The sequence below is a fragment of the Capsicum annuum genome, chromosome 5, assembly GCF_002878395.1.
Source record: "Capsicum annuum cultivar UCD-10X-F1 chromosome 5, UCD10Xv1.1, whole genome shotgun sequence".
NCBI lineage: Eukaryota > Viridiplantae > Streptophyta > Magnoliopsida > Solanales > Solanaceae > Capsicum > Capsicum annuum.
In genome coordinates this window covers 118,623,192-118,638,817 of record NC_061115.1, presented here as the reverse complement: position 1 = coordinate 118,638,817, position 15,626 = coordinate 118,623,192, and the positions used below count along the sequence as shown (strand labels likewise).

Genomic DNA, 15,626 nt, shown 5'->3' with positions numbered 1-15,626 from the left:
GTCATTCAAGATCTTATGAAAATACAACTAAAACATCTTCTTAATAAGCATATCCTTCACCAACACTCTACCATCCTCTCCTTTGATACACTTATCTTTGTTCAGATCCTGACCTTTATGCTCTTTAGATTTAGCAAGACTAAACAACTTCCTTTCCCCACCTCTCTGCTCTAATCCAAATACAATCTCTCAAAACTTATTGTCATAGCCGACATAATTGCTAACTCAGCCTCCTTTCTAGCTAACTTATACTTCTTCCCGTTCACCCACTTCTCCTCTTCATCCTTACTCTCAACCAACTTGGTGTAAGCTATTTTCTCCATCTCCACCTTATTCTTGACTTTTTTATTCCACCACCAATCCCCTCAATGTCGGCCAGACTTGCCTTTTGAGATACCTAACCCTCTCTATCTATTTTTTTTATTCAACCCACAGCCTTATCCCACATACTATCCATGTCCCCCTACACTCCCATGACCCCATCCCCTCCAATCTCCAAAGCACTAACTGAAGTCAAGCCACCATACCTAACTCTACTGCTGCCCTCCCCACCCCTACTCTTGATGCCACTCTTAATAACCAAGTCCATCGCTAAAAGTGCATGTTGGGTCATAAGGTTCTCAGTTGGGATGACCACACAGTCCTTACACAGAGATCTATCCCCCTTCTTAAGCAGCAAAAATTCAATCTTGGTCTTGGTCAACCTACTACGAAAAGTAACCGGATGCTTCTTCTTCTTTGCAAAGTAGGAATTCACAACCACCAACCCAAAGGCCCTTGTAAAATCCAAAAGAGCAGCTCTCTCATCATTCCTACCCTCAAAACCAAAGCCTCTATGTACATCAAAATAACCAACAAGCAAAGTCTCAATATGTGCAATGAAGTCCCTTCCTAAGATGATCTTCTATGAGCTAGGAACACCTCACACCACCTCATCCAAAACCACCCAAAATCTCTTTTTCTCCTCTTCGTCCAAGCCCACCTGCGGCACATAAGCACTACAGACTCTCAACGTAACCTCTCCAATGACTAACTTAATAGTTATCACCTTATTACTAACCTAATTCATCTCCACTACCTGCCACCTAAGCTCTTTATCTACTAAGATACCTACTCCATTCTTATACCTCTCACTACCTGTGTACCACAACTTGTACCCATCCACATCCCTAGCCTTAGAGCCTACCCATTTGGTCTCCTGGACACAGGCAGTGTTAATCCTTCTATTCCTAAGAATCTTTACCAGCTCAATTAACTTACCCTGTAGGGTCCTTATGTTCCACGATCCCATTCTCAACCTATCATATCTTGACTCCTCACCCCTATTACCTCGCTTACCACCCCTCTAAAATTACCTAAAACCTTGCCCTAACCTTACCCTCAGCCTTCAGGACATGACCCTATTGTACCATTAACCACCCCAGCCACTACTCAACATAAGTGATAGAAAATATTCAATAACAATAGCTAAAAATAGAAAATTCACCCTCAGAGCGCAAAGTTCAGCTAGATAACATGAACAAAAGATACTAGGCAATGAAGAAACTGAAAATAGTATGATATAATCAAATTAAAATTCTAATAAAATTCAAAGTTAGAAATAATCAGGATATGAAGATCAAGTATTCAGCCCTTGTTTACAGTAATACCCCGCATGTTTTAAATCTTGTGATTCATACTTCAGTACATGACTTACAATAAATATCCTAGTGATAGGATAGCTTATGATTTATTAAGCATGTTCATATGAGTCACTTAAGGTAATACAAGCTAAGAGTTTATTAATCCATCAAGTTTTAGTGTTTGATTTTGTAAGGGTCATCTTTGAACGAGTATAAATCGATATTAATGTGGTATTTTGGCTTATTTAGACCCACCAAATTGTACAGAATCAATTTATCATTCCAACGATACCAATTTTGCCTGAATCCAATACCCGAGTGAAAAGTTATTCCTATTTTCATAAGAGACAGTAAGCATAGGCGATTGGTTAGGCGCCGCCCAACCCAAGCATAGGAGATTACTTGGGTGCCACCTAAGTCAATTCCAGGTGTCAAAAACACTCTGTCTTGAGTTATTTTAAAGGTAATTAGGTCTTTAAATACTCCTTACACATCCCTAAACTTAACCCAATGAAATATATATCTTCTAAACATACTGCAACCCTATTTTCATCTCAAAGCTCATCATCCAAGAGCACTAAAGGAGAAAAACAACTAGGGTTGCATAACTAAGCTTGAAGATCCAATTTCAAGGAAATTCCTTCATCAATCATCAGGAATCTTCCTTCTAAGGTATGCGTAGTGTTCATCTATAGATTCTATTTGTCCGTGGAGTTCAAGAATCAATCTTTAAAATACAAAAGCTTGGTTGATTGTGGTGATATAATCATACCTATGTTAATGCTTGTTTGTTTTCCTCTTTTTCTTTATAAAAGTATGATTTCTATATTGTTGGGTGTTGATGATCATGTTGTTAATATTAGGTGATTCCCTATATGAAATTTTTATATATTTTTGTGAATTCATGATATCATATGAGTTGGAAATATGTAAAGTTGGTTGTTCATGATCTATATCTTGGTGAATTCACCTATGCTTAAGATGTGCATGTAAGGTGTTTGATAAAATGTCTGAGGAACCAGAAATCATGAAATATAGCTAAATTGTGACTAAGTTAAGGATTCATGATATGCCCTTACGTTCCAATGACTTCTATGTTGATAATGTGCCTTGTAAATGTTGTTGGAATACTCATGAACTATTCTTCTGAGATTATGCAATGTTTACTTGCAAATCCTACTTATGAACAAGATGTATGATAACCATGCAATCCATATGAACTTCCATGCTATTGGTATGTGTTGCTAATATGATTATGAAATAAACAGGATATTAAGATTGTGCAACTACTTCCATGTGATATGAAATCCTTTCCATGCAATACATTGTTGATAACCATGCATAGTATGAGATCCCTACTTATGATATTATAAATTATGGACTCTACTCTTATGATCAAGTCAGTCATGTGTGTTAGTTTCCTTCCATCGAGTCCTGGGGGTACTTGTACCCGAAAACTATAGATGTGTGCCTTGATCCATGTCATGTCTCACGATATACGAACTCAACCTATGATTTCATAGACTTCAATCAGTCATGTGACTCAAGAAAATCTCATTATCTTAGTTAGTTGTCAGATATCAATAACATTCCGCCAGTCAGTGGAATTCTGTAAGATTAAGTCACGCACAGTCAGTTATTCATGTCTAGTCCCTCCAGATAGGAGTAGAGGCTAGCACCGAGTGAACCCAAGGATGGGAGCTCACCCTCCAGTTCAGGCTGTGATTCTTAGTAGTAATCCTTGTGTTCCCAAACTACGTAGTCAGCGTAGGTTGAGACATCTTAACCTGTCAGCTCAAGGTTGATGAGGTGGCTTAACCCATCAATTTAGGGTTCCCACCATTCTTATTGAGTACCCGCCAGATAAGGGTCACTCACCGCTGTCCTTACTGGTGGCACGATATTGACACCCCTCCAATCGGGGCAAAGATTGGACCCCAGCTTAGCCATAACGACATACATGGGGCATGTCGATTAAACACTACTTCCCATAGTTTCAGTAATAGTCTTAGTAAAAGAACTCAGGGCATTCTTTAGATTTTAGTATATACAAAATTGTCAGATACAGTCATCTATGTTATCAGTTTCAGTATCAGTCTCAGTAAAAGAACACAGAGCGTTCTTCAGATTTCAGTATATACTGGACTGTCAGATACAGTCATCCATATTATCATTTTCAGTATCAGTCATGATAGTTATCAGTAAGCTATGTATTAGCTTACAGGTCATGCTATCACGTATTTATGGTCCCAATTTCTATATATGTGTGCTTGCACTCCCATGTTCATCTTAGTCAGTCAGTGTTATTCATGCATGAAACCCTTTATGTTCAGCCAACCTTCCTCGTATACTCAATATTCCAGTTGTACTGATGCATTTGCACCATGGTGCTTTCTTTTCATGTTACACCATAGGTTCTAAAACATGAGCTCCAGCCCAGTAGTAGTGGTATGGTTCCAATCGCAGAGACACAGTGAGTCCTTATTGATTTAAGGACAATATGATTTAATTCATTTATTTATTCTTCAGTTCAGTTTTATGGATTTAGTTAGATACATGTTACTTCAACTCCTTATTCAGATAGTTTAGAGGCTTTCAGATTTACTTTCAGATTTACATTCAGATTTAGTTGTTTTGGTTATTTTTGCCCACATGATTGTATTCATTTGAACCTTATGGACTTATAGTTCCATGTATTTTACATTATTATATTATGATTTGTAGTATATAGGTACAGATATTAGTCTTGGGTTAGCTTGGGGTCCCTCGGGGTCATAAGCATCATGTAGCATTCCGGTTCAGCAAATTGGGGTGTTACAAACTTGGTATCAAAGCCTAAGGTTCAATAGAGTCCTAGGAAGTCTGAAAGCTGCATCTAGTGGAAGTCTTGATTGGTACAAATAGTGGAAGTCTGAGAGGTTAGATGATACAGGCCCTATCGAGTAGGAGGAATTTTTCACGGCCTTCTTAGTAAATTCTCTCTGCAAGAGCTGATAGAAGAAAATATTCTTGAGTTCATCAACCTCAAGCAGGGGAATATGATGGTTAGGGAGTATTCTCTCAGATTTACTCAGCTAGCTAGGTATGCTCCTCATGTGGTTGCAGATAATAGAGCTAAGATGAGCAAGTTCATGTCAGGGGTCAATGATAGCGTGGTAAATGAGTGTAGGTCTGCAATGATGATCGGTGATATGACCTTATCAAGACTCATGACCCATGCCCAGCAAGTAGAAGAGCAGAATTTTAAGACTAGGGAGAGGCAGAAGAAGAGAGCAAGGTCAGGTAATTTCAACTTTGCTCACCCCAGGTCAGATGGAGAAAACCGTTCACAGTTTTACTCCAAGTCATCCATTCCATCTCCTTCTTCTACCAATGCTCCAGTGCTGAAGTTCTAAGATGGCAATAGAAATAAAGCGCCAGACTCTAAATCTCAGGGCAGTGTTAGCAGTGCCCGAATAAATCCCCTTTGTCATACTTGTGGTAAGAACCACCAGGGCGTTTATAGAGCTGGTAGGGATGTCTATTTTGGTTATGGAAAGCCAGGCCATAGTATTAGGGAGTGTCTGCAGTTAAGTCTTTAGGGTCAGTAAAATTATTTTACAGCTCAGTCCAGTCGCCCGAACTAGCAGGGTGTCATGTCCAGTGCTACCAGTGGGCAACGCCCAAACAGACTCTATGCTCTTCAGTCCCGGCAGGATTAGGAAATTTTTCCTGATGTCGTTAATGGTATGTTACAGATTTTTGATGTTCATGTTTATGCTTTGCTAGAACCAGGTGCATCTTTGTCTTTTGTTACTCCATACATAGCTGGCAATTTAAGAATCAGTCCTGAAGTCCTAGCAGAGCCATTCTAAGTCTCTACCCCAGTGGGTAAAACCATGATAGCCCAGCGGGTATACAGGAACTACCCGATTATGATATCTCAGAAACCCACATCTGCAGATTTAGTGGAGTTAGAGATAATTGATTTTGATGTCATTCTCAGAATAAATTGGCTCCATTCCTTCTATGCCACAGTCGTCTGCAGAAATAGGATAGTTCAGTTTCAGTTCCTGAATGAGCCTGTCCTAGAGTGGAAGGGTAGCATTTCAGCGTTCAGGGATCAACTTGTTTCCTACCTTCAGGCAAGAAAAATGTTTTCTAAGGGGTGTGTGTATTATCTCGTGCCTTTTAAAGATTCTAGTTCTAAATATCTCAGCCTCAAAACACTCCCGGTTGGTAATGAATACTCAGATGTCTTTCTCGAAGATCTTCCAGGCATTCCTCCTGAAAGGAAAATAGACTTTGGCATAAACCTTCTTCTGAATACTCAACTTATTTCTATTCTTCCATACAGAATGGCACCAGCCGAACTCAAGGAACTAAAAGATAAGTTGAAGGATCTCTTAGATAAGGGATTCATCAGATCCAGCATTTCCCCATATGGTACTCCAGCATTATTCTTACGCAAGAAGGATGGTTCTCTCAGGATGTGTATTGATTATCATCAACTCAACAAGGTCACGATCAAGAACACATATCCTCTTCCCAGGATTGATGATCTATTCGACCAACTTTATGGTGCCAGTTACTTAACCAAGATAGACCTCAGATCAGGCTATCATCAGCTCAGAGTTAGAGAATGTGACATTTAAAAGATAGCTTTCCGTACTCAGTATGGTCAGCTCGAAATTTTAGTCATGTCATTTGATCTTACCAATGCCCCGGTAGCTTTTATGGATTTGATGAACCGTTTGTTCAAGGAGTACTTGGACATGTTTTTCATCGTCTTTATAGATGATATTCTGGTCTATTCTCACACAGAGCATGATTATGCAGACCATCTCAAGATTGTTCTTTAGACTCTCAAGGATCACCAGTTATTCGCTAAGTTTAGTAAGGGCAAATTTTGGCTAAGATCAATAGCATTCCTTGGCCATATTATTTCCAGTGATGGAATTAGAGTAGATCCTCAGAAAACTGAGGTAGTAAAAACTGGCCCAGACCTATATCTCCATCATATATTATGAGTTTCTTGGGTTTAGCTAGCTATTACAGACGGTTTATCGAGGGATTTTCTTCTATTACATCTTCCATGTCCAGATTGACTCAGAAGAAGATTCAGTTTTAGTGGTCAGATTCATACTAGAAGAGCTTTCAAGAGTTGAAGACTCAACTTACCTCTGCTCCAGTTCTAGCTATTCCTGATGGTTCATATGGTTTTTTAGTATATTATGATGAATCCAGAGTGGGTTTAGGTGTCTCCTCATACAGCATGGTAAGGTCATAGCTTATGTCTCTAGACAGTTAAAGCCACATGAGAAGAATTATCCTACTCATGATCTTGAGTTAGCAGCGGTAGTTTTTTTCTTGAAGATTTGAAGGCATTTCTCTATGGAGTTCATATAGATGTCTTCACATAGCATAAAAGCCTCCACTATGTCTTTTCCTATAAATATCTCAATCTTCACTAGAGAAGGTGGTTATAGCTCTTGAAGGATTATGATATAAGTGTTTTTTATCATTCGGGCAAGGCCAATGTTGTGGATGATGCTCTCAGTCGACTCTCCATGGGTAGTATTTCTCACGTTGAGGATTGTAAGAAAAAGATGGCTCAGGAGATCCATCAGCATACCAGACTAGGCATTCTTAGTCGATTCTTCAGAGGGTGGTGTATGCATTCATAATGGTTCAAAGTCATCTCTAGTTTTTGAGGTAAAAGAGAAACAAGAAAGGGATCCTAGCCTTGTCAAGCTCAAAGAGTCAGTTCAGAATCAGAAAGTCAAGGTTTTCTCCCAAGGGGGAGATGGTGTTCTTCATTGACAGGGTCATCTATGTGTTCCAGGTGTAGATTAATTGAGGTAGTAAATTCTTGCAGAAGCGCATGGTGTGTGATACTCTATTCATCCAGGGGCCACTAAGATGAACCGCGACATGCGGGAGATCTATTGGTGGAGTGGGATGAAGAGAGATATTGCAGAGTTTGTAGTTAAGTGTTGTATATGTCAGCAGGTTAAGATAAAGCTTTAGAAACCTAGTGGTTCCATGAAAGATTTCACTATTCCTACTTGGAAGTGGGAAGAAGTTAACAAGGACTTCGTGACAGGTTTACCTAGAACTCGTCATCAGCATGATTCAGTTAGGGTCATCATAGATAGAATGTCCAAGTCAGCTTATTTCCTTTCTGTTCGTACTTCTTATTCTGCAGAGTATTATGCCAAACTTTATATCAGAGAGTTAGTCAGATTACACGGTGTTCCACTATATATCATCTCATATAAAGGTAACCAGTTCACTTCTCACTTTTGGAAAGCATTCTAAAAGTGTCTTGGTACACAAGTCCAACTCTGCAGAGCATTTCATCCTCAGACAGATAGTTAAGCAAAGAGGACCATTCAGACTCTTGAAGATATGCTAAGGGCCTGTGAAATTGACTTCAAGGGAAGTTGGGACGACGACTTGCCTTTGATTGAGTTTGCATACAACAATAGCCATCATTCTAGTATTCAGATGGATCCATTTAAAGCTCTCTATGGTAGGAGATGTAGATCTCCGGTTGGTTGGTTTGAAGTTAGTGAGACCTCAGTCATAGGTCCAGACTTAGTATTCGACGCCTTAGAGAAAGTTCAGTTGATCAGGGAGAGACTCCGGGCTGCTCAGAGCCGATAGAAGTCCTATGTAGATTTTCGTAGAAAGGATCTAAAGTTCGAGGTCAATGACTATGTCTATCTTAAGATCTCTCCCATGAAGGGAGTGAAGAGGTTCGGTAAGAAAGGGAAACTCAGTCCCCGGTATGTCTGTCCCTTCAGTATTCTTTGGTGCTTCAGCAAAATAGCTTATGAGCATGAGTTCCCTTCAGATCTAGCCTCAACCCATCCAATCTTCTATGTCTCTTCACTAAAGAAGTGCATAGGTAACCCAGTAGTTGTTGTCCTTATTTAGAGCATCGACATTCAGAACAACCTCTCTTATAAAGACATTCCCGTCGAAATCTTAGATTATCAGACTCGTACATTGACGAACAAAGAAGTCCCTCTAATCGAGGTTCTTTGGCAAAATCAGTCTCATGAGGGAGCTACTTAGGAAGCAGAAGTAGATATGTGTACCAAGTATCCTCACCTCTTCCCCGCCAATTCAGATCAAGCTCAAGGTAACAGTTCTCCCTAAGCGTATTAAGTTTCATTTCATGTTTCCAGTATAAACTTGGTACCAATTAACCGTATCATACTCAGTAATGCATTCATGTATCAGTTGTTCGTGTATCAGATATGCATGAGTTTAGTATGTTTGTCATGTCAGTCATGAGATGAAGTTTCAGTTCTTTATTTTCAGTTCAGGTTCTATTATCTTGTATCCCTTCTTAGTAAATTCTCATTCCAGGATAAATGTTTCCAAGTGGGAGATAATGTAATACCCCACATGTTTCTAATTTGTGATTCATACTTGAGTACATGACTTACAATGAATATCCTAGTGATAGGATAGCTTATGATCCATTAAGAATGTTCATATGAGTCACTTAAGGTAATACAAGCTAAGAGTTTTTCAATCCATCAAGTTTTAGTGTTCGATTTTGCAAGGGTCATCTTTGAATGAGTATAACTCGATGTTAATTTGGTATTTTGGCTGATTTATACCAACCTAATTTTACATAATCTAATTAGCTTATCAATGATACCAATTTCTCGTTAATCCAATACTCGAGCAAAAACTTATGCCCATTTTCGTGAGAGACAGTAAGCATAGGCGATTGGTTAGGCGCCGCCCAACCCAATCATAGGTAATTACTTGGGTGCTGCCTAAGTCAATTCCAAGTTTCAAAAACACTCTGTCTTGAGTTATTTTAAAGGTAATTAAGACCTTAAATACTCCTTACATATCCCTAAACTTAACCCTACAAAATATATATCTTCTAAACATACTGAAACCTATTTTCATCTCAAAGCTCATCATCCAAGAGCACTAAAGGAGAAAAACAACTAGGGTTGCATAACTAAGCTTGAAGATTTGATTTTAAGGAAATTCCTCCGTCAATCATCAAGATTTTTCCTTCTAAGGTATGCGTAGTGTTCATCCACGGATTCCTTTCGTTCGTGGAGTTCAAGAATCAATCTTTAAAATACAAAAGCTTGGTTTATTGTGGTGATATGATCATACCCATGCTGATTCTTGTTTTTTTACCTCTTTTTCATTATAAAAGTATGATTTCTATATTGTTGGGTGTTAATGATCATGTTGTTGATATTGGGTGATTCCCAAGATGGAATTTTTATATGTTTTTGTGAATTCATGATATCATATGAGTTGAAAACATGTAAAGTTGGTTGTTCATGATGTATAATTTGATGAATTCACCTATTCTTAAGATGTGCATGTAAGGTGTTTGATAAAATACCTAAGGATCTAGAAATCATCCAATATAGCTAAATTGTGACTAAGTGAAGGATTCATGATATGCCCTACGTTCCAATAACTTATATATTGATAATGTGCCTTGTAAATGTTGTTTGAATACTCATGAACTATTCTAATGAGATTATGCTATGTTCACTTGCAAATCCGACTTATGAACAAGATGTACGATAACTATGCAATCCATATGAACTTCCATGCTATTGGTATGTATTGCCAATATGATTATGAAATGAATAGGATATTAAGATTATGCAAGTACTTCCATGTGATATGAAATCCTTTCCATGCAATACATTATTGATAACCATGTATAATATGAGATCCCTACTTATGATATTATAAATTATGGACTCTACTCTTATGATCAAGTCAATCATGTGTGTCTGTTTTCTTCCATCGAGTCCTGGGGGTACTTTTACCCGAAAACTATAGCTGTGTGCCTAGATCCATGTCATGTTTCATGATATCCGAACTCAAGCTATGATTCCATAAACTTTAGTCAGTTATGTGACTCAGGAAAATCTCATGATCTTAGTCAGTTATCAGATATCAGTAACATTCCGCCAGTCAACGAAATTCAGTAAGATTAAGTCATACACAGTAGTTAATCATATCCAGTCCCTCCAAATGGGAGTATAGGTTAGCACCGAGTAAACCCAAGGTTGGGAGCTCACCCGCCATTTCAGGGTGTGATTCTTAGTAGTAATCCTTGTGTTCCAGAACTATATAGCTAGCGTAGGTTGAGACATCTTAACCCATCAACTCAGGGTTGAAGAGGTGGCTTAACCTGTGAGTTTAGTGTTCCCACCGTTCTCATTGAGTACCCTCCAAATAAGGGTTACTCATAGATGTCCTTACTAGTGATACAGTATTGACACCCCTCCAGTTGGGGCAAAGATTGGACCCTAGCTTAGCCATAATAGCATACATGGGGCATGTCGGTTAAACACTACTTCCCACAGTTTCAGTAACAGTCTCAATAAAAGAACTCAGGGCGTTCTTCAGATTTTAGTATATACAGGACTATCAGATACAGTAATCCATGTTATAAGTTTTAGTATCAGTCTCAGCAAAAGAATTCAGACCATTCTTCAGATTTTAGTATATACAGGACTGTCAGATACAGTCATCCTTGTTTTTAGTTTCAGTATCAGTCATGAAGTTATCAGTAAACCATGTATTACCTAACAGGTCATGCTATCACGTATTCATAGTCCCAGTTTCTATATATGTGTGTTTGTACTCCCGTGTTCATATTAGTTAGTCAGTGTTGTTCATGCATGAGACCTTTTATGTTTAGACTACCTTCCTCGTATACACAGTACTCCAGTTGTACTGACACATTTGCGCTATGGTTCTTTGTTTTCATGTTACACCATAGGTTCTAAGACACGAGCTCTAGCCCAGCAGTAGCGGTAGAGTTCCAATCATAGAGACACAGTGAATCCTTATTAATTCGAGTAAAATATGATTTGATTCATTTATTTATTCTTCAGTTTAGTTTTATAGAGTTAGTTGGAGACATGTTCCTTCAACTCCTTATTCAGACAGTTTAGAGGGTTTCGAATTTACTTTCAGATTTACTTTTAGATTTAGTTGTTTTGGGTATTTTCACCCTCATGATTGTATTCAGTTGAACCTTATGGCCTTACAGTTCCATGTATTCTGCACTATTATATTATGATTTACAGTATACAGATAAAGATATAATTCATGGGTTAGCTTGTGGTCCCTCGCGGTGATAAGCACCGTGTCGCATTCTAGTTCAGTAAATTGGGGTGTTACACTTACTATGCCGGAACTCATCAAATTCGGGTAGAAATTAGTCACTGGAGTTGTTTTACCAAAAAATTTGCCAGAAGGTTCTTTGAGAGTCGCCGACATAAATATGGTTTTGTGTTTCAAGGACTGATGTCTGAGGTTTTCTCCTGCCGCCGGTGCTACTTCTGCTCTTTCCATCACCGGCAATAGCAACGGCAGAAATCCACACCACCAGTGAGATAAGAGGATTGGCAGTGAAGAAAGGGGGCGAGATAGGGAGGCCAAGAAAAAGAGAGAGAGAGAGAGAAGATGGAAGTGTACCTACCTATCGTCGGTGATATTATGCTGCTGGTATCCACTATACCGGTAAAGACCCAGTCACGTCGAGAGAGACGTTGAAGTGAATGTTAGTTTTAACATTAGTTAGAGAGAAAGAGATAAAATTGATTCAATTCACTATTTTTCTTAAATTGTCTAGATGCATAAGATATTAGATATTAACCTTTAATTTTTCATCAAAACTCAACATAAACAAACTATAGGGGAATCATATTATATAATAAATCCATCTAACCTATTTGGCAAAGCTAACATTGGTGCTGAAGTCAATTTATCCTTAAACTGTTGAAAACTTTTCTCACACTTGATTGGCCATTAGAACTTTACCTTTTTTGTGTCAACATGGTCAATGGTCCAGCTATTGAGGAAACACACTCAGCGAATCTCCTATAATAACCAGCTAAATCGGGAAAGCTCCTGTAATCAGATGGAGTAATGGGCCTAGGCTAATGATTCATTACATCTATTTTTTGAGGGTCTATAAGAATACCTTAACCCAAAATCACATATCCCAAAAAGGTAAAAAATTCTTACCAAAATTCACAATTACTAAATTTTGCAAACAAGTGGCAATATTTAAGGGTCTACAACACTATTCTAAAATGGCCTGCATGATCCTCTTCACTCTGAGAATGAAAAAGTATGTCATTGAATAGACAATGATGAACATGTCTAAATACTACATTAAGACCCTATTAATTAAGTCCATAAGAGTTGTAGGAGCATTTGTTAGCACAAAAGACATAGCCATAAACTTAAATTGACCATACCGAGTTTTAAAATTCGTCTTCAGAATGTCATATTGTCTGTCCTTCAACAGATGATATCCCTACCTAATGTCAATCCTTAAAAACCAACGAGCAAGCTAAAGTTAACCAAATAAGTCATCAATACTGGGTATGGCATACTAGTTCTCGATGGTGACCTTATTCAACTATCTATACTATATGCACATTCAGAGAGTACCATCGTATTTGCATACGAATAGGACTGGAGCACCCCATCGAGAAATATTAGGCCTATTGAACGCCTTATATAAGAGGTTCTTAAGTTGCTCCTTCAACTCCTTAAGTTTTGCTGCAACCATCTGATAGGGAGAAGTGGAGATGGTATGGATATCAAGCATGTGAACAATCTCAAATTAGATTTCTCTATAAGAAGCACAATAATATGACAAAAGGGAATCAAGATATGGCATTACATTAGCAACAAACAATCATAATATGTATAATTTACACTATCAGAAAAATAAGCAGCTAGCAATACAACCCACATACCCTCATAATAAACAATTCCCACTCACTTAATTAAGCTAGAAATACAACCCACATACCCTCATAATAAAGAATTCCCACTCACTTAATTAAATTATACATGTTAATATAGGTATGATCAAGAGACACTCATACTCACAAGGAAGTTCCAACAATTTGCACCGAATACCATAGGCTTGCATAAATTTTCTTTACCTTAGCTTTTTGACAGTTTGGTTAGGACCACTATAGTACTTTACTTTACTTGTAATGTAGGATTTGGGGATGGTGTTTTACATATGGGAATTTAGTGACTAAGCCTCCTTGGCACTACACTTACTTTTGGGGTCAACTTATCAACCAACTCTCTTTTATTCCACCCTTATTTCTCCCTTTTCATTATTTTATTGCACTTTCAGGAAGGGTGTGGTTTCTTTTATTCATTCCTTTTCTTTTTCAATTTTTCTTCTCTTTTTTCTTTTTTTTCTTTTTTTGCTTTTTCTACAACTCTCAATCGACTATTTTTTTCTCTAGTTTACCCTTCTTCGTACCCACATAATATTACACACCCCTATGATAGCTACCCTTAACTTAGGTATTTGCTTAAGATAAGGTTTATAATTTCCATGAAGGACCAGGGTCAAAATAGGTTCATTATAACAAAAATGAGAAGGTGAAAGGTAAAATAAGAAAAATAGTCTACACAGACTCAAAATAGAGATCAAGGGATACTTATTCACATTTGGAAGAGAATTTAGGCTAAAAGTGGACTAATATCAAGAATGACCTATGATCCTTTCCAAATCAACTATCTTACAACCTAGGCAAGACTAACCAGGCAAGTTCTGGATTCAACACATATAAAGAACAAAGCAGTATCTCACACACACATAACATTGAATTGAATTACAATCTACTACCTATTTATTTTGTGTAATTGATAGCTATGATTATCATTTCCCTAATTCTAATGGCATAATAAAATTCACAATGTTCACATATATATACACATCACACAATTCAAAAACAAATGTTTTGGAGGGTTATTATTTTTCTTAAAAATCAAAACAAAGTACATTATCTGCGTTAGATACTCATTTTTCTCCTAGTTACCCTAAATCACAACATAATTTAAAACAAAAATAAATATTTCACAATATTTCACTAGACTTACTGATTCTACAAATATACTATGGCCGATAAGAAAGAAGCTCAAAAACAAAAACCCATAATGGTTGTGGTATACCCCACCCTAAATAAAAGACTATGCACTATCCCCCGTGCATGAAAATAATATAAAGCTAAAGAATGAGAACTTACTTAGGATGCTCTACGTGCCTCTATTATGTTAATCCCAATTTGAGGGTATCTCAATATTTACCACTAATTTGTACTCAATATTTATGCATATTTCCATGATTTAAATATATAAATTAGACATATGTATTATTAAATGTACTAATATCTACATTTTGTAGGCATATAGGTTATGAGATGGAAAGATGTGGACTTGAGCCAAAAAGAATCAAAAGAAGAGAAAGGAAGTGCAGTTTGAAGACCTAGATTAGAAATAGGCCTCAATTACCACAATCACGGTCTGAGGGATGTGATCACGTCTAGTCAAGAAGGTCAACAACTATGATCACGTTGGTCTACCAACGACCACAGTATCCACGCTTACAACAAATCATGTGCGATCGCAACAATGAGTGATTAGGCCCAAGGGCAGTTTTGTATTTCTTAGTAGATGACCTTAAATCCCTTAAATGCTTAAAAGCCTTTCCTATTTTTTGCATTCTAGAGGCTAGCAACACTTTGAATTCAAAATTAAAACCCTAAATTTGGCAAGAATTGTAAATATGATTTAGAGATTTGGATTTTTTATTTATGAAGAATGGATGGCATGAACAAACCTTGTGGTATATGTTTCTTTCTTTTCACCATGAGTAGCTAGATTAGGTTGAACTAAGGATCAATTAGTTGTGGGTTATGATGTATTTGTGTATATGTTAGTTAGTTGATAATGGGTTCTATTATTACTTGACTAAATTGTTTGGGATTAGTGGGTGAAAGCCCCAAATACTAAAAATGGGTTTGTGAGTGTAAGCCCAAACTCTTGGAAGCTCAAACCATACACCCAAACTCTTGGAAGCTCAAACCATCCTTGAAAGAGAGATTTCAGTGAATTTTTGGAACCCATATCATCTTTGAAAGAGGGATTTGGGAACCAAGGCAATAGTAGATAATTAATGGATTT

General features: G+C 37.5%; 1 protein-coding gene across 1 annotated transcript; it reads right to left on the bottom strand.

The window, feature by feature from the left end:
* Positions 1–463: 463 nt before the first annotated feature.
* On the bottom strand, positions 464–1,291 carry LOC107871908. Its single transcript, XM_016718758.1, has 3 exons — positions 1,079–1,291; positions 927–982; positions 464–833 (listed from the first exon to the last, which is right to left on the bottom strand). Exons 1-3 carry the CDS (start codon positions 1,289–1,291, stop codon positions 464–466), a joined length of 639 nt encoding a protein of 212 aa, XP_016574244.1.
* Positions 1,292–15,626: the final 14,335 nt, after the last annotated feature.

Coding starts and splice junctions, on each gene's coding strand:
- LOC107871908 (XM_016718758.1), bottom strand. CDS start 1,291: ATGGGATCGTGGAACATAAGGACCCTACAGGGTAAGTTAATTGAGCTG. Junction 983..1,078: donor ATAAAGAGCTTAGGTGGCAG/GTAGTGGAGATG, acceptor TATGTGCCGCAG/GTGGGCTTGGACGAAGAGGA. Junction 834..926: donor GTGGTTTTGGATGAGGTGGT/GTGAGGTGTTCC, acceptor TGATGTACATAG/AGGCTTTGGTTTTGAGGGTA.